The sequence below is a fragment of the Phoenix dactylifera genome, unplaced genomic scaffold, assembly GCF_009389715.1.
Source record: "Phoenix dactylifera cultivar Barhee BC4 unplaced genomic scaffold, palm_55x_up_171113_PBpolish2nd_filt_p 000409F, whole genome shotgun sequence".
NCBI classification, from domain to species: Eukaryota; Viridiplantae; Streptophyta; class Magnoliopsida; order Arecales; family Arecaceae; genus Phoenix; species Phoenix dactylifera.
The window spans coordinates 157,536-181,776 of NW_024067850.1; the positions used below are offsets into that span (position 1 = coordinate 157,536).

Consider the following 24,241-nt stretch of genomic DNA (forward strand, 5'->3'; position numbering starts at 1 on the left):
TCCCTGATTCCGGTCTGATCCGGTCCCGTTCTCCATTACGCCATTAATGGGCCAAATCGTGCCCAATTATTACAAAACAGGACAAACCTCCTGTCACCTCTCAGGTAACAAAAATCCTCCTATAAAAGGAAACCTGGGGGGAAAAGGGAGAGGGGACCAAAAACAAGAGGAAAAGCCCGGAGCTGGAGAGAACCCTCCTAGACCGGGAGAGGGGAACGAAAACGGAAACAGATCCCCGGGACTGAACCCGCCGGGAAGCACAGACGCAATTGAGGACATCATCCTCTTCGTCTTCTTTATCTTATCCAAATGTTCTTGCTGTCTTCTCCATATACTCTCTCCCCTGCTCTCTCTACATACTTGCCCCCTCTGACTTAGGCATCGGAGGGCCGGCGCCGGGGAGCCCGGCCACCGGTTTTCTTTGCAGGACTTGCACAACCCCCCGCAGCGGAGGACGCAGCCAGCCGGCGCACCGCCGTCCGCCCCCTGCAGCAGCGGAGCTCCTCCTTCCCCGGCTTCGCGGCGGCCCCCGGGTCCAATTTCCAGCAACAGTTGGCGCTAGAGGAAGGGCCCGAGTTCGCTGCCATGAAGCTAAGAAGCAAAGGGGCTTCCAATGCCTCTCAACGTCCTCCACCTAGCCCGGAGCGTTCCGTCCGAAACTCATCACCTCCGACCGAGTCAGTTCATCAAGTTCGGCCGGAGCAGTTCGATGCCCTGGTACAACAAGTGCAAGCCTTGGCTACCGCTGTCCAAAGCTTGCAACCCAGGGGCATCCCAACGGCACCGCCTCCTCCGGCTCCAGTTCAACCGGAGCCCCCTACAAGCGGGTTTCCCCTTCGAGTATCATGCTCCAAGTCCCAAACGCTCAGTCCAAAATTCACCATTAAGATCTCCGGTAGATCAAGTTCTACAAGTCCAACTCGAGCACTTCGATGCGCTTGTGCAGCAAGTCCAAGCGCTAGCTATTTGCAGCCCAAAGCCTGCAACAAGTGGAGGCCCCTCCTGTGCCGCCTCCACGGAATCATGTGAAGTAGAGGAAGCAACTTTCTCCTGACTCTCGAGCCATCTCGAATCAGGCATGGCTCCCGCTGCAACAACGTATGTGGGGGCAACCAGTGAGAAGTAGTAGTCCAAGTCTCACGTCAACGAGTTGGGGGGAAAGAGAAATAAAAGCTGAGGTCTGGAGAAGGAAAGTTATGGAGCTTTAAAATGGGATTGTAAGCCTCTGTGACAAAGGGTACAGCCCCATTAAATCCCATTATCCTTCCAAGTCTTCTGTCTTCCGGCAGCAAGCAAGAAACCAGCATGTACTCCCTCCTTACGGGCGTAAGTCCTTGGGACGGCGCCCACGACATTGCTCCCCTTTCAGAGCGTCGCCATCATTGAAGCCCCCGTCGAGCTCATGCAGACCGAGCTCAGAAACCCGAGCGCAAAACACCTAAAAAATCAAGCCAAAGAAGGCCGGTGCCGAACCAAGTCCTGAGGGACTTCGAAGCTCGAGAGCTATCAAAATATCTCCAAAAGGTACAGGACGCCACTTTGGCTTCAAATAAATTCAATATTTTATCTATTTTCAGGTTAGCCAACGAGCTCGGCTCGTTCTCCTACCCTGACCACGGTCAGGATGCCCTGAGACGTCAGGATGCCCCAATATATTGGGATGCCCTGCCACAACGGGATGCCCCGATTCGTCGGGATGGCCCGAGACGTCGGGATGCCCCGGCTATAGGGACGCCCGAGACGTCGGGATATGAGTTAGCGGTCCTCTCTGACCGGACGAGCTCGGCTCGTGCTCCATCGGCTATGAGTTAGCGGTCCTCTCTGACCGGACGAGCTCGGCTCGTGCTCCATCGGCTTCCACCGTCGAGCTCGGCTCGTGCTCCCCGAATATGAGTTAGCGGTCCTCTCTGACCGGACGAGCTCGGCTCGTGCTCCATCGGCTATGAGTTAGCGGTCCTCTCTGACCGGACGAGCTCGGCTCGTGCTCCTACCCCGGCCTCGGCCGGGATGCCTCGAGACGTCGAGATGCCCCGATTTGCTGGGATGCCCCGATACGTTGGGATGTGGTCTTTATTGGCCAAACGAGCTCGGCTCGTTCTCCATCGTCTTCAGCCAACGAGCTCAGCCCGCTCTTCTATTTTTGGATTTCTCTGCCAACGTCCCCAAAGAACGGAGTCCGAGCAGAGAAGCGTCTTCAGTCGCCTCGGCGCAAGGACGCACACGGTACAAGGTACCCATTCATTTAATGTCTTTACATTATTTTATTCTTGGACTTTTCTCTGCCGACGTCCCCAAAGAACGGAGTCCGAGCAGAGAAGCGTCTTCAGTCGCCTCGGCGCAAGGACGCACACGGTACAAGGTACCCATTCATTTAATGTCTTTACATTATTTTATTCTTGGACTTTTCTCTGCCGACGTCCCCAAAGAACGGAGTCCGAGTAGAGAAGCGTCTTCAGTCGCCTCGGTGCAAGGACGCACACGGTACAAGGTACCCATTCATTTAATGTCTTTACATTATTTTATTCTTGGACTTTTCTCTGCCGACGTCCCCAAAGAACGGAGTCCGAGCAGAGAAGCGTCTTCAGTCGCCTCGGCGCAAGGACGCACACGGTACAAGGTACCCATTCATTTAATGTCTTTACATTCTCATTTATCTTTACTTGGATTCTTCTCTGCCGACGTCCCCAAAGAACGGACTCCGAGCAGAAAAAGCGTCTTCAGTCGCCTTGGTGTAAGAACGCTCACAGCACCAGAACGATCGATGACTGAACTACTTCCTTCGCCCGAGCCAAAAAGCAGCTCGGACTCGGAAGTCGGGGGTAGTGTTGGTGGAAAAATGGACCACCCCACAAATGTAATTATAGCACCCAAATCCATCAGCAAGCTCGAGCTCATCCTAAGTGATTGAGCTCTTCCGCTCTCGAGCTCATCCTAAGTGATCGGGCTCTTCCGCTCTCGAGCTCATCCTAAGTGATCGAGCTCCCTAAGTGATCGGGCTCTTCCGCTCTCGAGCTCATCCTAAGTGATCGAGCTCTTCCGCTCTCGAGCTCATCCTAAGTGACTCTCGAGCTCATCCTAAGTGATCGGGCTCTTCCGCTCTCGAGCTCATCCTAAGTGATCGGGCTCTTCCGCTTTCGAGCTCATCCTAAGTGATCGAGCTCTTCCGCTCTCGAGCTCATCCTAAGTGATCAGGCTCTTCCGCTCTCGAGCTCATCCTAAGTGATCAGGCTCTTCCGCTCTCGAGCTCATCCTAAGTGATCGAGCTCTTCCGCTCTCGAGCTCATAGACCAGAGAGCCGAGACCAGAGAGCCGAGACCAGAGAGCCGAGACCAGAAGGCCGAGACCAGAAGGCCGAGACCAGAGAGCCGAGACCAGAGAGCCGAGACCAGAAGGCCGAGACCAGAAGGCCGAGCACAGCAGGCCGAGCCCATGCCTTAGCCAAATATCCAATTTCCACCTAACCCTCTAAGGGACCTGACAACTCCACTATAACCTGCCACTATCTCCAAGCTATCAAGGCATAAGTTCGCAGGTATTCGGCACGACCTGCCATTAATGCACGAGACTCTCTCAAGTCTCCGATGCACTCAGTCATTTAATGAACACGGCCCAAGACGATCTCCGGATCACTGAACCATCAGAACGTATGGCTCTCCCTGACCGCCGGTTCATTCGGTAATAAATGCACTTACCATCCACGGACCCCAGGCCCACCACAGCCGGCGGTTCAACCACTCCAACAGGTCCGATCGACCGTGACAACTCCCTGATTCCGGTCTGATCCGGTCCCGTTCTCCATTACGCCATTAATGGGCCAAATCGTGCCCAATTATTACAAAACAGGACAAACCTCCTGTCACCTCCCAGGTAACAAAAATCCTCCTATAAAAGAAAACCTGGGGGGAAAAGGGAGAGGGGACCAAAAACAAGAGGAAAAGCCCGGAGCTGGAGAGAACCCTCCTAGACCGGGAGAGGGGAACGAAAACGGAAACAGATCCCCGGGACTGAACCCGCCGGGAAGCACAGACGCAATTGAGGACATCATCCTCTTCGTCTTCTTTATCTTATCCAAATGTTCTTGCTGTCTTCTCCATATACTCTCTCCCCTGCTCTCTCTACATACTTGCCCCCTCTGACTTAGGCATCGGAGGGCCGGCGCCGGGGAGCCCGGCCACCGGTTTTCTTTGCAGGACTTGCACAACCCCCCGCAGCGGAGGACGCAGCCAGCCGGCGCACCGCCGTCCGCCCCCTGCAGCAGCGGAGCTCCTCCTTCCCCGGCTTCGCGGCGGCCCCCGGGTCCAATTTCCAGCAACAAGTATAAAAGAAAAAAAAAAAAAAAGATAAAAGAGGGATTACAAATAGAACATGAATGAAAAGGATGACGCATGCGAAGGTTATTAAAAGCTTAGAGGTGGAACATGCAGTGGCTTCTCTGAGGACTACGCTAGAGGTTGACGGGTGGTGAGAGGTCTGCAGACACAAGGGGAGTTGTTTTAGGGGTTCTAAGGGAACATGACGCACTGTTGTCCATGCAATTTACTTTTGTGGATACATTTAATGTGTGGCTAAATTATAATAATATTCTTATTATTTTTGATTAGTTAAAAATGATCGTAATATAGCCATCTTGCACCCTGTATATGTTGTGTTTGTTCGTGTTTATATTTGAAATTTCAAATGACTGAATAAACCCACCATCGCCATCAAGAAACACTCCGAAATTGTGCCAACTGAATAGTGTTAAGACAAAGCATAGGCAGAGAGGAGATAGACGATCCTACCAGGAAGAGGAGAGGAAATGAGGAAGAGTAGGCAAGTGAGGGAAGTAAGAGAAGGGTCAGATTAGGGAAGGCTCAAAACATAAGTGAATATGTATAATTCAGGCTCAAAACAGACTTCAGGCAGATTTGAATCCTGGTTCTATCATTTGATACAGTCAACTTGACTTTTCACTAATCTATAATTGAGATTTAATATTATAAATAATAAAAGAAAATTTTATCGATGCCAAAGCAACATTTTTGAAAATGAAAATGGACTTATAATGGAGTAGTTAGTACACGTCGGCAATCAATAGATTTTTTTTTTTTTTTTTTTGCTAGAGCGGGTAGGTTCATACTTGACGAGTACGAATGCACTTAATAAAATCAGAAAACAGAATTCCACGAAGTGCTCGGGGCACCTCTCCATTTCCAGCCCACAGAGTACTTCCGGAATGACTGGAGATATAAACAGTCATCCAATCTGCAGCCTCATTGACTTCTCGGAAAACATGCTTGGCCTAGAAGGCTCTCCCCTCCCTCACCATAGCCTAGATGTCATGGAGCAGTGGATGGTCACTGCTGCCACCATAGATTTTTTTTTTTTTTTTGACAAAGGTTGATATTTCGAAAGCTTGCTGTCAAATTGTAACCCTTTCTTTTGTAGAATTATGACCCATTTCTTGTTTAATTCACCATCCAAGAACATCTCTCGCTAAAAGATCTAGTTTCTCGCTAAAAACCAACGGTTCGGGGCTTAAATGTAGGCCTATAGAAACTGCAAAGATGGTTTAGATTCCTTCGAACCGGTGGAGGTTGGTGCAGGACCTACCTTGGAGGTGCGTTAGCAGTGGGTTAAGACAAGACAGCTAAATTTATTGAAGCCATTTGCAAGTTGTATTCTAAGCATATTGGTATATTGGACTAAATTGTTGACTTGGGCTGAGTAGTTTCCCGCTCTTGTTTGATCAAACCTTAGTCTAATCAAGCTCATATTGAAATTATTTTTAATTTTCAATCCTCGAATGAAAGCTTTTTGCTTTCTTTTTTTGGTTACCCTAACAGGGAAAAAGGAGCATTCTCACCAATTCATTCAAAGAACCTTGATATTCAAATTCATCATTATACAATATAAATCAAAATTTGATCGAAGATATATATGAACAAACCAGCATGTCAATTTTCTTGCTTTTATTGCATCAATTATGTTTAATTGTATATTATATATTATATTGTTTAGTCTTGTCAAGCTTAGATTTTGAACTTGGATTTCAGGCATGGCTAGTTTTATACGCAAATTATGGGTCTGGCTTGAATTGCCAAAGCCAATTCCAAAGCAGTCCATATTTTTGTTTAAATTTATAATGGTGACAAAGCCGCCCATTGTCCTTTGGACCTTTGTTCGTCACATCCACAAAGCTCCTTGCTGAAACATGATAAAATCAGTGTCAATAATCAAAAACCTATCATAGAACATTTATCAAGTAGAAAATAAAAGGAATTGCATGATTTTGAAGAAAATAAAATTCTTAACACAATCCATTTACTCGATTGTTCATGTTAACATACTTGGCTCGAAGCATGATTTAAGTAAATTCAATCTTATTAACATGATGACAATGGTGTCAAATAATTCAAAACACATTATATAATACTTATAAGTATGAGTGATGGATAAGAAAGACAGTACATGGCAGGACTGAAAAAGATGGGGGACGGGGGGAATTAAAAAAAACGAGGTAGAAGACACGCCCAGTGGGACTCGAACCCACAATCGCCTGATTAGAAGTCAGACGCCTTATCCATTAGGCCATGGGCGCCTTGGTGCATTTGTGGTACGTAGGATATATTTAGATAAATAAATAAACACAGCCTCTAGTCCGCCCAAACCATATCTCCCGCGTCTCCCATCCCAAGGCCTCCTCGCCATCGGCCCACCGCTTCCTTGCCTTCTCCCACCTCCGCAATTCTTCTTATGGCACTGGGATAGGAAAATCCATTTTTTCTGTTTTCTCTCTTATCTCTTCCACTTTTATCTAATATACAACCCGATTCTCCTTTGAGGAACCAATTGGCCTCTCAACTCCAATTCCAGAGGCATCCAAATATCTGATGAAGCCTTATTCGCCACCATCTGCTCGTACAAGGTGATTCTTTTGCTCTTCCAACTTTGCTTCTATTGTCAACATTTGATCTCCATCCCCTCATCTTCTATATGTTCCCATGTCAGGTAAAATTTTTATAGTGTGGCAATTAAGTCAGGTCGGATAAAATACGGATCGGGTTGGATACATGATACATAAAAAAAATTTATCAATCCGAAATAGGGCTGAAATCGGATCGGATACAGATCCAATACTAATATATCCATATCCATATTTTTTTTTTGATAAATACAAAAACGGATGTGGATATTAGTCCGATGCAAAAATTCACATCCATATTTATTTTAAATAGATATGGATACAAATTGTATACCAAAAATATAGATATAAATATGAATATAAGTTAGATAATTAAACATTATGACTACATAATCAAGATATTATTAAGTAAGCAATAAATCAAGTTAATAACATATTAATGTAATCTTTTCTTAAAAGTTCATTAGTGCTATATAAAATTAAATAAATGGAATCGGATATTCAGGTAGTTGTCTATCCATATCCATATTTTTTTTGGACAGATATAGATATGGATATGGATATGAATGCTTAAATTTCTATCCATATTCTGATATAAAAATAGATTCGGATGGATATTTATCTGATCTACCTTCACCCCTAATCCGAAAACAACCTATTTATTAAATGACTCAAAAATCTGAATCAGCACCTGACCACTTTATTGAACCGATTATTTAGTCCGACCTACAATAGGTTGGAATAATAAGTTGAAACAAGTAAAATGGTTAAATGATTAAGTATTGCCATCCCTTAAGTTTTTACTTTTACATTGGGATTTAGATTGCAAAGTTTGATTTTGATTCCATTGATTTCTTTTGTTATGGGAAGCCTTAATCATAGGATGCAATCAATCTTCTAAAGCTATGCATTCTAGTCTTTATAATGTCTCAGTCAGTGTGGTGTACGAATAAAGCTCGTATCTTTACAGCATAAAAAAATCAAATCAGTGTTCGATGACTCACAGTTACTGAGAAGACCCACCGATCTGTGTACTAAAATTTTCTCGTAGGAATTGGATAGTTGAATCCATGTGCTGCAGTCTGCCAAGTGTTTGGGCGAGCGGTTGTCTTAAGAGATATTCTTCAGTAGTTAGCTAGCTTTGTATGTGAACAACTTTCTTTGGAGTGGGTTCTTTCATTTTCATTACTTTGTTTTGGAAGCATTCAGTATGTTATTTACTATTATCTAAACTCTTTTTGCTGAAATAAATAGGATGTAAGGATTCTTCCCATGGGTAGTTGTATCGTATGGACACATGGTTATACTCAACGAAGTAAGATAAGGAGATTTAAAAGGCCAATGGCATCACTGAGGCAGTTCAACCTAAAAGGAAGACATGGTGCAAGCCTAGGTCATTTCAAGGTGCAAGTTTCAGATATTGATTCAAATAATTATATATCTTGATAGGATATATTTATAGCACTTTGACATGTTCTTTAATTATGAGAAAGAATTTACTTTTCTCTAGCTATAAAGGTTTATCATGTAAGAATGTAATGAGACACATGCCTTCTCTACGATAGAAATCATTGTTGGAGGTATATCTAACTTTGGATGAGTTATCAACACCAACCCCAAAGCAGAAGCTTCAATGAATTATCTCCAGCCTCTCTCCCCTTTGAGGTGTGAGCTTTTTAGTTTCAGCCCTCTTTTTCATGGAATTGTTTGGCTTAACTTAACCATCTTGATAAATTCTAATAGCTGCTGGCTTCTTCTTTTACATCTTCCCTCGTTGCCTTCATGTACATATCGTGTGATTTACATGGTATATATTCTATTCGTGATAATGGCGTATAATAACCTTGGCTATTTATTTGATAATGACCCTCAGTCTTCTGCTTACCCTAGCTTAAAAACTAGAAAAGCTTTTCTCTATTATAAACCAATATTTGTTTTCTCAGCATGTGAATGTGGGCCACTGGTTCTCCTTGTCACCTCATTAAGGAATTAGTTGGTGGTCTTGTCTCCTGTTACAGTTGCTCGGAAGAGACCATTTGCAACAACTGAACCCCATCATAATTTTTAGCTTCATAGTGTGCAAGTCGCAATTATGGGTTCATTATTAGCATGAAAATATTCAAAGGAGATCCTTGGTTCTTGATGTCATAGACACAGGTAAGTCATGACTGGGAATCAATAGGAGAATTCATATTAGAGATATATTTGTAAATGCTGGTAGATTATGGGGAGTCTATTATGGTTTTTACCATCCTTACATTATATAAAGGATATTGGGGAGTAGAGTTCACTGCAGAAAATCCGTCACTTACATGTATTTCTTCATTAGTTCATGTTATTTGTGGTGCATGATCAAGAAATAGATAGGAATTCGAGAGCTTTCCAGTCTACGAGATGTGACTCACCATTTAGAATAATTATGTTAGTTTAGTTATTAAGGGACAAGATGATAATCTGCTTACAAGGTATGAAAATTCTATGGACATGATAGGAGCTTGATGAGGCAGCAATTATATGGTGAAGAGGAAAGGAATAGAGACGAGCCATCATGAAGACATGGTGATAGAAAGGTTTACCCATGGGGAGAGCTAGGTCTCTCTCTCTCTTACATAACTATTATTATTGCTAGTACTATTATTACTAGTAGTACATTCGATATATCTTATATGAATAAGAAATTTATAACCGAGCTCAACAACCCAATGCCCAGAAACTTCCAACTACAGTACCAATATGATCACAATAATTGTCCTCTAGTTGACCAAAAGATCTTTTATTGGATAGCTTGGTATGTACATTTACATTAAGACTGCAAATAGGTCGGGTTGACCCATGACCCAACCTAACCTAAACAAATCCGTTTAGATCCAATAAGGATCCGATTTAAGGATAAGTGGAGCTAGGTCAGATTTTCAATTTGGAGCTATTCTGTATTCCAGGTTGGGTCTGGGTTTATTGTGTTCTAACCCAGCTCGACCGACTTGATTGCTATCTAGATCTAATTTGGGTATTATGACCTATTGTTCGACGTGATCCGATCCAAATCCAGTATATCCATTAACCCGAGGTTTGGGAGGGGGTTAATAAAGTATTGCTCTCTCTATTACAAACTCAATGCATTTAATGTCTCTAGGCTCTTAAAATGGAAGTCTCTCTAAGACTGTTTCTTCATAATGTATTTTTACTGAGTTTCTAAACTAAAATATTGGTTTACTGTTGAAGTTTCTTCACTGATTTTGATTTGATCGAGGAGAAGAAAAATTTTCTTCAATCCGCTCAACTCGAATCTCTCGAAAGATAACTAAAAGAAGATAAAAAAATTTCGAAAGTATGGCTTTAAATTTCTTTTTTCTTTTATTAATTATTAAAAAAATAAGGTAAATAGCCTCTATTTATAATGTGAGGTCAGTCCTACCATAATTTGAGTTAGATTCTCTTTCTAAACCTAGTATGTCCTTCTTTTAAAAAATAGACGTCTCTAGTAAGAATGTTTTTTAAAAAGCTAAAAATATTGAGGAGGTAGATCTCGACTTCTACATCAACTTTGCCTTCTGTTGCTCTGCTTGATTCTTTTCGGATAGAGAGCTATGCCAGATCAAAGTCTTAACCGAAATGAAAACTTTTGGTTTAACCAACCCATTTTGGGGTTTAAATGGTAAGATTTTATCCCAATTCAACCTCCTAGTTGTAGATCTCGAAAAGATATCCAATTTTTTTTTAAAAAAAATTTCGTCTCTATTGGGTGTCGCATGACTAAATTATGGCCTTCCGAAGTTGGCCCTGTAACTTGGCTTTTCGATATCTTTTCGATATGAAAGATCTTACTCCTGAACCCTGTCCAGCCCTGCTTATAGGAATTACACATAACTTTTCAGAAAAGTGAATAATCAACTAAATATAAGTATTCTGAAAATCTGTCACTTTTCTATTGTCAACCAAACATGCCAAAAGTACTTTCTCAAGTATTCTCTTTTCAGAAATCTACTCTCTAATAATTATATTTGTAGAAGAAAAAATATTTTTCACGAACCAAACGAGCCCTTAGAATAATAATAATAATAAAAGCCTTTCATTGCCGCATGGGTTCTGGCCCCCAACCCCGGCCTTCCCCATTAATGCTGTCAACTTCTCCATCTTCCCTCTTAAAACATCCCCTAAGGGAATCTCGGAAGAGAGAGAGAGAGAGAGAGAGTTGCCTCTGAGACATGAGAATGAGCAAGTTATTGAAGGCTGAAAGTCTTCTAAGGGTCTTGTGCTTGGTGTTGGCTTCCATGGCAGCTGTGCTTATTGGTCTGGATACACAGACTAAGACAGTCTTCTTCGTCAGGAGAAAGGCTACCGTTAAGGATCTAGAAGCTCTGTGGTAGGTCATCGGCCAAGATTTGGTTGTTCTACTTGATGTGTTTCTGTTCGATCGAGTCCACTCACTAATTAGTTGGGTTCTGATCGATCTGTGTTTCTTTGTAGGATCTCGACCATCATTACTTCCATAGCAGCAGGTTATCATCTTCTTCAGTTCTGCAGGTGCTTGGCCTTTGCTTGGCTCACCAAGAATCCATGTTGGAGCAACAAGTTTATGGCATGGGCAAGCTTTTTGTTAGATCAGGTAAGATTAATCGAGATTTCTTTCATTTCCACGGAAGAGGTTTATATGCTTGCACGGTCAGATGCTAACGCCAGCCTATATTATTTTATTTATGAATTAAGTAGTTTCGTATCATATATTCCACAGTAGATTTAGAGGACATCTTACAGGGCAAGTAGACTTTTTATATGCTGATTTTTCTTCTCTTGAGAAACTTAGAGATACACTTAAAAAAATTTAATCAAGATGAATAATTGCCCATTTTACTTAGTCATTTCTGATAAATAGCTCTCGGTCTTCGAATTATCTCAATTAAGTAGGACACATAGAGGGAAGTCATATATACATACACATCACTCTGTTGTTCCATTTGGTCCATCATGCATAATCAAAGTTATGATAATAAATCTAATCATATCAGTTGTTTTTTAGGCGAAAGTTGATATATCAAATAAGAAAGTTGATAAATCTCTAGAGTTACATATGTTTACATTTGTCATCATAATACAGCAACGATACAACAAAAATTGTTAGACATATGTTAATTTTTTACTGAAATTAAATGCTTAATTTTAAAATTATATTTATTACATATTACAAGAAAGAGTTAACTTCATGAGATGTTTAATCCTCTGTGCAATTAAAATTTTGGCAAATATCAAATGATCTTAATAAAGACAGATTTCTCATCATCAAGAAAACCTAACAGAAAGGCAAACATTATTTCTATGAAAATGGATATTCATCTCTATCCTAACTCTCTATTCCTTCAAAGCCTATGCATGGCATGCCTCCCAAGTTATTTTTCGCTTGCTGATCATCTATGAAAGAGTAATAATTCATTTTGTAAACCTGTCGATGAACTAAAAGCATATCTTAAAGCATACAATCATTTTTTTTTCTTTTTTGAGATTAGGAAGGGCTAAACTCCATCTTCTATCTCATATCTATCCCATCCTTGGAGGGCTGAGTCTAATTAGAATCAAACCTCTACCCCCTGTGCAAGTGGAAAGGAATGAATCATCCAAGCAAGTGCTTGATCGTACACAACCAATTAATCTTGTCATCAATGTTTTGGATGCTTGTTACTGTTTTTGATTGAAATTATCTTTTGCTAGAAGAAACCAAAGTGCTTTGTCAAACTACTGCCTCCAAATAAGTTGATGCTGCATGCACCAATGTTAGCTCCAACAGGCAACATACCTTCACTTAAATATGGATGAAAGCTTAAGGAGAGTGGTGCAGGTGGCATGAGCTCATCCATTACATTCACCCGTAAATAGGGCTGCAAATGGGTTGGATCGGTCGGGTTCAAGTCCGAATCGAAATTGGGTGGATCCGACTTAATCTAAAAAATAGAACGGTCAAAATTTAGGACCTGATCTGGTCCTGCGAGTCCTAAAATTTGGAATAATTTGGATCTTATACGGATCGGATTGATTCAAGTCACGGGTTAATCTGACTCATTTGCAGCTTTATCCGTAAGCGGCAGCAAGCTGCTACTATTTAGGTTTGTAACTAGAACTATATTTTCTCCACTTGATCAGCTGTAGAGGTCTGTATAGATTCTATACGCATGGGTGAGGTTAAGTGGAAAACTCCAGTCTTTTATTTCACTAATAAAGAAAGGTCGCCCCGCAGCGCGCATCAAAGTCATTCATCACGTAGTCCGACCTACAGACGAGCTTAATGAGGGTACTTGACTGCCTTCAATGCGGAGGGGTGGAAGGGGGATTTGGATCCGGTTTTCCAAAAAAGCCGGACCCTCACAAAATTAATTTTTAGATGCTTTTCAGAAGGACAGAAAAAACTATTCTCCACCAAAGTTGCAAAGGACTCGAATCCAAAAGCAACTCAAGCAGCAAATAACGAATTTGAAAGCTCACAAACATAATTTATAATAAATATTTATATAAAATTATATATTTTTATTTATAATATATATTATTAATTATATTTTTTAATTATGATCAAAATTCGAATTTGGATTGATATTAATTGAATCAATCTCGAATATTTTTTTTAATTGAATAAAATGAAAATTTGAATATTAAAGCTCAATTATTGCTCGGCTCGTTTGCACCTAACTCTAGGTTGCGTATCTCAAAGGCTATGCGTCCGCTATTGCCATGGAGACCTAGCGGCAATATAATTTTAATTCATGTGATCCTTATCCACATCACATGCGTGTTCCAGAAAAGCAAGTGTTTGGGGTGTGAGAGGTGGGATTTGGGACTGAGAAGAGATAAGGTGTCCGCAGGACCGTGACGAGGACCGAAGAAACGGGGCCGGTCAAGTTGCCCGGGTTCGAAACACAGAGACATCGATTAAATTAGGAAACCGGATGCTCCACGTTCGGATGGCTTGCTGGCGATTATGCTTTCCTTCCATTTGTACCAAAATGGCGCTGGGGTGAGCCCACGGGTCGGAAAAGGAACGCAAAACCTGCGACCTGTATCGAACATTCTCTGATGGAAGGAGGGTCCAGTGGAGGCTGCTACGCGGATGGGCTGGTCCGTTCCCCTCCCCTCCAATTTTTCACTAAAAAAAAAAAAGAAACGGGGCCGGTAATGTCAAAAGTTGGCGTCAAGCCGACTTTAGTGACAAGGTATTTCATTTATTTAGATTCTTTTTTCAAGAGATTTTTCAAAAAGTCGCCCGTGTCGGAGTTCTCTTTCGGCCAAGATATCAGCTTGATTGCTTGAATCAGATGGAATATATAAAACCCTTTTTTATTATTATCTTGACTGATATAAATTGGTATATTTCAAAACATTTTTACTAATATAACATTAGTATTAATTAATTTTCTCAACATTAATGTTCTAAAATAGTTATTAATCTGTTTCAGGGTTTATTGATATGTAATGTAAGTATCTATCTAGTATGTATCCAGAAGAATCTCAAATCTTTTAAGTGTTTGATTGGATATGTTAAAGGATTAGAATGAAAATTACGTAGGAATCATATTTTTTAGCCCATCTATCTTGCATTTTTTAAAAATCTATCTAATTTTTTGAACTGCAGGAAGAAAAAAAAATAAATTTTTGTTAATATAGGATCATGTTTAAATGGACCATCTAATTTCCAAATATTACATAATTTTTAGCTTAATCATGTATAAATATTTAAATATATTTTTTCCAAATGTGAAGGCGTTTTTTTTTTGGTCTTCATTGAAATTAATAACCCACCACGCTGGCCAAACGCCTGCCAGATATAAAATATTGGTAGTAGCTTTAATTTCACATGTTACAATCAAAAAGGGGAACAATATCCATTTATTAACATTAAATACTCCGCATATAAATAAAAGTAAGGTAAACAAATGTGGGGACCCATGGCTTTAAGTTCATCAACAATGAAAGTAAAGACTTTTGTATAGCTATAAATTCATTCATTGGTAGTTTATTTCCCCACTGTTTAATCTGCATCATCTTCTAGCATGGCTAATGATAGCAGATTTGAGTAAACTGCTTGTAATGTTATTATAATTGTTCATTCTTGAACTTTGATATGATAGGCCCTAAACAATTTATGTATGTGCCCATTGTCAATAGTGTGACGAGAAATCCTTGGACGCCCTCTCGAAGTGCAATGTCTACCCACAACTGGCGTGTATGTGATCACCCATCTAATGGACTCAGAGCTTAGCTATCATCTAATGAGTGTGTGCTTCTTTAATGATGCAGCTTTTGACAATGAGAATGCTAAATAAACAGACATTTCTCACATACAACTTATAAAAAATAGGTTGAGACCTCACATAACATTGCCTTTTGGAGATCATTTTTTTTTTTTTTGGAAGTCTAGAAATTCTTTTGAGTGATTTTGAGAGAAAAAATTTTAACTAATTCAGAAGCTTACTCCGCAACAAAATTTTTTAAAAATTAATTCAAAATAGTTTGTAGCCATAATGATTTAAGTTAATGTGTTTTTAATATCATAATCAAATAATTAAGGATTTTGAGTTTTAGTCTTATGATTTTTTTTTTGTTACTTAGTAATCACCTTAAAAAATTAATTATTATTTATTATTAAAAAATAATTTTTATATCAATAATATTTTATGCTAACATAAATATAATTATTATATAATATAATTCAATATACTATATTATAATACAATAATCATATATTATTGTCATTATTATTATATTTCCATAATCATATTGTAATAATATATTATTATATAAGAGCAGTATTTAATATAATAATATTATGTTAAAATAATAATATCATGTTACTATATATAATATTATAATACAATAATTTTCTGAAATTTTACTAAATTTTTATGATAAATAGGGAAAATTATTATTTACTATATACTTAGATTAAAATATCAAAAGAAATAATTTATAAATAAAAGCATTTTCTTGTCTTGTATATCAAATAGATGTTAAACTTTCACGTCCCTTCAAAAAAGATATAATTAGTAAACGACAAATAATTTTCTACTAATAATTTTAACGACGAAAGCTTTTATTTCTAAATCTCTACCGATAAAAGCTCTACTAACTACAGCAGGCCCTAAATGTTGACGTAGGAATATTCAAAAGCAGATCCTTCGTTTGACTGCTATTTCATCTCTCATCATGACATAGTTAGCATGTCAAACTTTGTCACTGGTGCATGGTTAGATTTTTTTTTTTCTGCCTGGGAAGTGGCCCCATATAGAGAACATAGGCAAAAATTTTGCACATCCTATGGTAAGCCCTGTTGCTTACATGTCATGCTGAGAATTGGTCATAAATTTAGCATAGTTTTAGCATGCAGAAATTGGTCACTAAGTATTTATTTTCTGGAAAATAAATAGCCACAACAATTAGGCTTTACACTGAAGAGATTGGGATGGGCCTGGCATGCTGACGTGTCACTCAGTTAACTGTCCATTTGCGCGCTCCCTCGGCGTACCTTCATGGCGTGCTTTCTGTGGTTTCGTGCGCGCAGGGGGTGACGTACGTGACTTTCGGGGGGATCCTGGCGGGGATGCAGGCCTCGATGATCGCGGTGACCGGGATGCGCGCCCTCCAGTGGGAGAAGCTATGCAACATCTACGCCCGGTTCTGCGACCAGGTCGCCGCCGGCCTCGTCTGCGGCATTGCTGCGTCCCTCTCCATGGCCGTCGTCTCCTCCGTCTCCGCCTACCACCTCTTCCGCCTCTAAGCCCTCATCCGTCTCAGGCTCCCAACGTCTATCTATTAAGTATGCGACGCAGACTCCATGGACGCAAAATAGTTGGAAACCAAAGTTTGTTTTGGCGCTGTGGGGTCTGGCTTTTAGTTGGCTTGCTTGAACTATAAATCGTATTTGGGTTCTTAAATAAGCTGAGTTGGAAAATGGATCGATTCCAGGTTGTTTATGTAAGGAACAATAGGGCATCCCTGATGCAACCAAGTTTAATTGGCTTGGTTGTTGAACTAATTAAGTCAATCTGTATTTATATCTATATCTGCACCTATTTTCGTATTTGTTATTCAGAAAATAAACCCAAAACAAGAAGAAAGTAAAACAAAAGCTTCCGAGTCCTTTAAAATTTTCCATACAAAAGCAAATCAATTGTTTATCAAAATTCTCATGAGAATTATTGAATTAATCACAGTCACCTCTGTAGATACGACTCCTCTTTTAACTTAAAGTAAGAAATTGTACCTTATCCTAATCTTAATATCCGATAAACTACTTAATCTCCCACTCTCTGCAGGTAATTTATTTCTTTATCTGCGTCTCTCTCTCTCTCTCTCTCTCTCTCTCTCTCTCTCTCTCTCTCTCTCTCTCTCTATATATATATATATATATATATATATATATATATATATATATATATATATATATATATATATATATATATGTATACGGTTCTAGTTATTGCATTTCTTTGTTTCGAACCATTCTTTCATTCAATTCTTCTTTCCTTTCTTTTTTCTTCTAGATACTATCTTAAAAAAATAAGAGAATAGAAAATTGTATTTCTGTCTCTCTATTACAATCACTATAAGAAAATGGGGCATTAGCGACGCTTTTTTTGGTCATTACCGATGCTTTTACGCATCGGTAAAACAGTTTCCGACGCTTTCCAAAGCGTCGGCAAAGCGTCCCCAATGTAATAGTAGAAAAAATAATTTCCGACGCTTTTAGAAGCGTCAAGACGTAGCGACGCTTTACCGATGTTTTTGAGCGTCGAAAATTACCGGCAATTTAGCGATGCTTTTTAGAAGCATCGCCAATGAACCACCATGTAGCAGCGCTTTAAAGCGTCATTAATTAGAATTTTCCGATGCTTTAACGCATCGCTAATTGGGACCTATTCGTGATTTTAACGACGCTTTAAAGCGTCGTTAGGGTAAACTTTTTAACAAATTTTTTTAAAAAATTAAAACTCAGTTTACAAAATCAAATGCATACACAATAAATGCGATATACACATGTCACAATCAAACATATTTATCTAAATATTCATTTGTCAAATTACATTCATACTGTCAATTTACGTTTACAATATACTTCGAAAAATATAAAAAAATACATATAAAACTCCTAAATAAAAGCTATCGGAGGTCGATGGCATCATCATCTCTACGCGCAGATGAAGTATCAGGAACCTGAAAAAAAAAACTTAAGAAGTTAAGAATACGAAAATCATTAAGCTCATTAAAAAAAAATGATACTTATATAAAATATTCAAGTAAATGTAGTTATTTACCTGAGGAGGGACAAACTGATGCAACAAAGATGTAATATGATCAATTTGAGCCCTCAAAGATTGTATCTCTATCTAATGGCTCTGCTTTAACTCTTATATCTCTGCCTTCAGATAATTAACCTCTACAGTGCTACTACTCTGTCTGGCATCTTGAGTATATCTACCCACTGCAGACAACTGAGTGGAGGTAACTCCAACGCGATAACCCTCATTCGACCATAACGCTTTAAGCCCATTAATTCAGTAAACACCTGAGCTTCAATACATCTGGTGTTGTCGATTGAAGATGACTCCCCGATACGCTCTGAAATAAGGGATGTAGCCCTTTCCTATATCTCTCAAAAATAATCACATTAATTTTTGAAAAATTACAACTCATAAAAATCATTAATTGCACAAATCATTAATGAATACATACAACTATATCTCTCGACTCCTCCCGGATAAAGCTGTCATCTCGGTGGGCGTGAGTCATCTTATAGAACTCTACCTCACCAGGCTCCTTTTCATGCTCTTTCATCTACAACAAAAAGTATCTTGAAAGTGCTATATATCATGATACATGCTATATGATACGAGAGTTTCAAAGAAACTTATGAATTCAGCTCTAAGCCTCGCATAACTCTTCGAGCCTGAAGTATGAGGAACTGTCTGAGATGCTCGTGCAGCTCGACCAATGTCAGAATATGTCTACCACAAAAAAAGTAACAATGTAATATATTAAATGTATTAAACATTATATAAGGTATTGAGAGAGTATACACAACCTGTCATCTCTCGAAAAACTAATAGTGAACGAGCTCCCTCCACTGATGAGGGTATACATCAGGAGGACAAACACGAGCAACCTCCTCCTCTGTCATACCTCGTGCTTCTAGTCGGCCTTCAACTTCGACTTATATTTTTTTCATTTGCGGACGAGGGACTTTAGCACCCAATCATAGCTCTCTGGAGGGAGCACAAACTTTTTCTATACCAAAGTAAACAATGTTATAACAATATTAAATTGAAATATTAAAATTATAATAGTAAGCAAATTAACATACAATAGGTATCAAATTAACAATATTAAATTCAATTCTTTATCTATACCACTTTAAGAAGTTTAACTTTATATGAAAAAAGTATATCATTCCACTTATGATAGTTGAGCGGACACAACTGATCCCTACGTGCAACCGATCCTAGAAAACTTGATAAAAAGCTTCCAGCCTTCTTGATGGGCTGTCCTAGTTCGTTACGTCCGACGATGATCTTCTCATCCTCACGAAGCTGCCACACATTTCTTGCTCGAGAGGAACCCCGTGTCGTCCTCACTCTCCCCCGTCCATTTATAAAAAAATAAAAAAATATCCATTAAAGCATATCACTCTCCCCTGTCCTCACTCATCTATTCCAGTTGCTTCTTGTCCTCCACTAAAATCTATTAAATTTCTAATATTATGTCCAAGAGCATCTCTGAGTAAACCCCTTATATCATCTTCTCCTACAGGATTTCTTTCCGTGCTACTGTATCCAAAACTAGAGGTGTCTTCTATATACGAAGGTTGGTTACATTGAGATGACAATATGAACTCTCAATAAAATACCCATTCAGTATATCCTCTCGTAAAACCATTCCACACCAAATATTTTTCAACAGTTTTTGGAGCGAGAGAAGAAGCATTTACCCATTTTCGACATGGACATAAAATCCTTTCATTCATATTAGATTTTTCAAAAGCAAATTTAACAAAATTCTGAACTTCATTCAAATATTCATCACGGAATCTCGACTTATTTATCCAACTTTTGTCCCTTCTATTCAAATACAGCTTGAACTGCAAATTACGAACTCCATTCAAATATGCGTCACAAAACTTTTTATACAAGAAGATAATTACGAACAAGATTTTTTAGTATCATATTATATATGTATACACATAGCATCTACATATACATTAACATATATATAGATATTTTGATAGTTGATCCATGAGGTTAGCTAAGCAAAAGATAATATAGTCTATTGTCAAAAATACAACAAAAAATCATGAATACTAACATTTACACTATTGTTTATAAGTAATCCAAGGCGAGCTGCCTTGCGGAGAGTTGCCGAGAAGGTCCTGCAGAATAGGGCGTATGTGGCTCCTTGGAGTATCATGAGGGCTTGTAGCTCTCCAAATGATCCAGGGTGTTGCACAAGCCATCATACGGCTCAATATGCGGCATCTTGGACCTCAGGGGGATCAACTCGTCAACGATCCATCAAGGAAATGGAGACTCAGTTGTCAATTCGAGCTCGGCGTCGCGCTTCGGGCCTTGGTTTCGGAGCGCCTGGATCTGCCGCTCCAACTCCTTGACTTTTCTGTCAAGCTCGGGCTCCTGTTGCAGCTCGGCATGGATTGGACCCCACCTTCGATGGTTGCTCCTGAGCTCGGGGCTTCAAACTTCGGCACAGGCTCTTAGGGTGATGGCCGCGCAACAAGCCCTCTGGGCATAGGGATCGAGCTTGGTGGAAGCTTCGGTTGTGGCGACGCTCTTTTTCATCAGCCATCGTGCGCTGCCTGGTAGAAAAATGACATTGCAAGCGTCGTCCTATGGACTTGCGCTCGTATGAAGGAGGTGCAGGCTGGGCTCCGCCTGCTGCAGGCCTTGAACGGCCGCGATGAGTGTTTGGACTTGCTGGACGAGGAGACTGAATTGCTCTGGCAGGACCTGAGAAATTTAGTTCGCCGATGCCGCATGGGGTGGGCTTTGGAGCAATTTGCCGGAAGTTGGTGCCCGACGTCTCGATGCATTAGAAATTACTCGACTCGTCAACCTCATGATCATGACTTAGCCCTTCCTCTAGTGCCAAATATTGTGGTTGAAATTTGGCCTGAGGGTGACCACGCCAGAAGAAGTCGAGGAGATGCCGGCCAGGGATGGAGAAAAAGGGCCACCTCCTGCACTCCGGTGCACCTGCACAGCTTTGGCTGGAGATTCCGGCGAAGGCCCTCTGATGGCTAAGTTAGTCGGGCCTTTTTAAAGGAGAGCTTTCTGAGTGCCTTTGATGGCCTCTTCTAGCTTAACATAGCTTGTAATGCTTTGTAATAGCTTATCAAAAGCTTATTGAAGGTTTTTTCCTACCTTCTTTTTATAGGGTGAGGGTGTTAGTCGTTACCTAAAATTTCGGATCGATTCATGATCAGCTAGTCATCAATTGGAGGCGGCGTACAACACGGAGATCAATCCAGCGGGTAGAGAATTTTGAAAATATCTTTTCGGATTTGTTCTGAGGGTCCGCCACGTCATCCTAAGTGAAAGTGGTCGAAGGAGCTCTTTAATGCGTTGTGTGCGCACTCACTTCGAGGCGTTACTTGGTGGTATGCGAGGGGCCAATCATTAATGCCTTGTCCCCCGAGGCGGCCGTCATAATGACTGGCCTTTAACACCACGATTCAAGAAGATCTACTGAGGAAGCTTCTAGGTCTGCCACTTGGCACGATCTGGCCGCTTGGCCGTCTGAACATGAGATCCGCAGGATCTCTAACGGGATTAAGGTTGATAGAGCCGAGGTCGGCCCGATTATCAGTGGGGTCCGAGGTTAGCCTGGCCTCTGGCCAAGGTCGGCTCGGCCTTCGGTGAGGTTTTGAGGTCGGTCTAGCCTCTGGCTGAGGTCGGCTCGGCCATCGGCAGGGTCCAAGGTCGGCTTGGCTCTTGGCAGAACCGAGGTCTGACCTGCTCGGCTCTGAGGTCTGCTCGGCCGGAATTGGGTGACTATACGCCGGAGTAGGACGATCCATTTTGCCTCTCATGAGGATTTATTTTGGTATACAAGGGACAAGAAATCTAAGGCTGCAAAAACTGTTGGGAATATACTGTCCCAGAAAATTTTAAATCTATAATACTCTACTTCAATAAATAATACGCAGAAATAGGCTTAGAGAAAATAAATAGAGAAAGTGGAAAAATGGAACCCGAGATGCTGAGGCGTGGTATGTTGGTCACTTTCCTTGAAGTAGATTTCGCCGCCTTACAGTGCACTAGGCTTAGATGGCGTTCTACTCCTGAGATACAACAGCCTCTCGCACTGTTCCTTCTGCCTCAATGATTTGCACTGATCAAAGAAGCTTTCGAACCCAGAATCAGTATGCAGCAAGCCCGTTGATTGAAAGAAAAATAACAAACAGGGAGAATAGTAGTTTTCTGCTTTCAAATTATATATTTTTCCTGTCTAATCCGAAGAGGTCTATTTATAGACTTCTTCGGGACAGACGCGACCCAAAACCGATCCAACGGTCAAAACCGGTAAGAAAGTTTGAAAAAACACTGGGAGTATGGCCAGCGGATGCGAGGTCGGTTGCGAAGAGGTGCTATCGAGGAAGCGACGTGGCTCCTCGTGCTAAGGGTGCGAAGCACGACTCATGCGCCTCTTGGCTCATCGCACCTGTTGTCCGACCTCGGCTCCTCTGGACTCATTGCACCTGTGGTCCGACCTCAGCCTCGGCACCTCGGACGAGCATAGGCACAAGGAACCTCGGACGAGCAGGGCCTCAGTCTCTTGGACGACCTCAGCTCTGGGTCGCACAGGTGCAAGGAACCTCGGACAAGCAGGGCCGACGAGCAGAGGCACGAGCGCAAGGAAACTCGGACGAGCAGGGCACATGCGCAAAGAACCTCTGGTCGCACAGGCACAAGGAACCTTGGACGAGTAGGGCCTGTGAGGCGCAAGTAACCTCGGACGAGCAGGGCCGAGCGAGCACAGGCTCGAGCGCAAAGACCGTCGGGTCGGACGAGCACAGGCACAGAACCGAGCCTTCACGTAAATAAATCCTCCATATGAGAGATTTAAAAAAAAGGAGGGAACTGAGATTCGAACCACCTACCTCAAGCACCTCAAGCGGGCACACCAACCATCCACACCACACTCCATTCTTAACATATATATACATAATATATATGTTTTAAGTATGAAAACTTTTAATTATTATTTAATAAAAATCTAACATTCCCCCACCTGATTAAAATGTTTTCAAAAACTATATAAAATAAAAAAAAATAGTCAAACTGGGCTTGTTTATGTCACGACTTCAATAAAGGTAGCTTGCGGCTTTGAACCTTTACCTAGTGAAAGTATATTTTCATCTGAAAGGTATAGTGGTAGCTAAAAAGCTTTGAACCAAATCCTTTGGTTCAGATTTCCATATACTTCACCCATGACAAATGCAAATACTGGGTTCATTATAGGTGGTGCTTTTTCTGGCCTTATGCACCAATATCTCAGTTTCATGAGTGCTCTAGGGGTTAAACCCTTATCCCCATAGACTGCGGCCACACAGTCACACTCACATAGGTGAGTCCTCCAAGGGTGCTCGCAGCACGGCACCTTGCCATAGACTCGGACTCATTCAGAGTTTTAAACTCTTCCGTATACCTCTGCTGTATTTAGCACTCACATCACAGGGAGAGACCAAATGACATAAAGTCATTTTATAATAGTGCTAACTAATCATTAAACAACTTGTTTTTCCCGTTGAACCTTTCATCTTGGGATCTCCAGTCAGAATAGGTTGGGTTGCCATTGTCAATGATTCCTTATGGGTTTCAGTCCCATCCCCTTTGATGTTTCTATGACTTTGCTTCTAGCCAGTCCTTTAGTTAAAGGATCTGCTAGGTTATCTTTAGATCCAACAAATTCCAAAGTTATGATATCATTTTTAATTAGGTATCTAATAGTCTTATGTCTCACACTAATGTGTCTTCTGTTTCTCTTGTTATACTCAGTATTTCTACAAGTATTAATTGCAGCTTCATTATCACATAACAAAGAGATAGCAGATATAGGCTTTTCCATAATAGATATTTCAGACATAAGATTCTTAAACCATTCTGCTTCTTGACTTGCAGAATCTAAGGCTACAATCTCAGCCTCCATAGTGGATCTTGTGATCACAGTTTGTTTGGATGATCTCCAAGCAACAGCTGCACCACCCAACATGAATATGTATCCACTAGTTCCTTTTCGATTCACTGAATCAGTGATCCAACTAGCATCACTGTATCCTTCAAGTACAGCGGG

General features: G+C 40.8%; 1 protein-coding gene, 1 long non-coding RNA gene and 1 other non-coding gene across 3 annotated transcripts; 1 reads left to right on the plus strand and 2 right to left on the minus strand.

The window, feature by feature from the left end:
* Nucleotides 1-6,507: 6,507 nt before the first annotated feature.
* Nucleotides 6,508-6,580, minus strand: TRNAR-UCU. Its single transcript has one exon. It is a non-coding gene; the product is annotated as a tRNA-Arg (tRNA).
* A 4,444-nt stretch (nt 6,581-11,024) lies between these two features.
* LOC103714697 (CASP-like protein 2C1) lies at nt 11,025-17,004 on the plus strand. The gene is made up of 3 exons (XM_008802061.4): nt 11,025-11,267; nt 11,372-11,510; nt 16,443-17,004. Exons 1-3 carry the CDS (start codon nt 11,110-11,112, stop codon nt 16,656-16,658), a joined length of 513 nt encoding a protein of 170 aa, XP_008800283.1. The 5' UTR covers nt 11,025-11,109; the 3' UTR covers nt 16,659-17,004.
* Nucleotides 17,005-18,152: 1,148 nt separating this feature from the next.
* On the minus strand, nt 18,153-22,021 carry LOC120105973. Its single transcript, XR_005508218.1, has 2 exons — nt 18,963-22,021; nt 18,153-18,885 (listed from the first exon to the last, which is right to left on the minus strand). It is a non-coding gene; the product is annotated as an uncharacterized LOC120105973 (long non-coding RNA).
* Nucleotides 22,022-24,241: the final 2,220 nt, after the last annotated feature.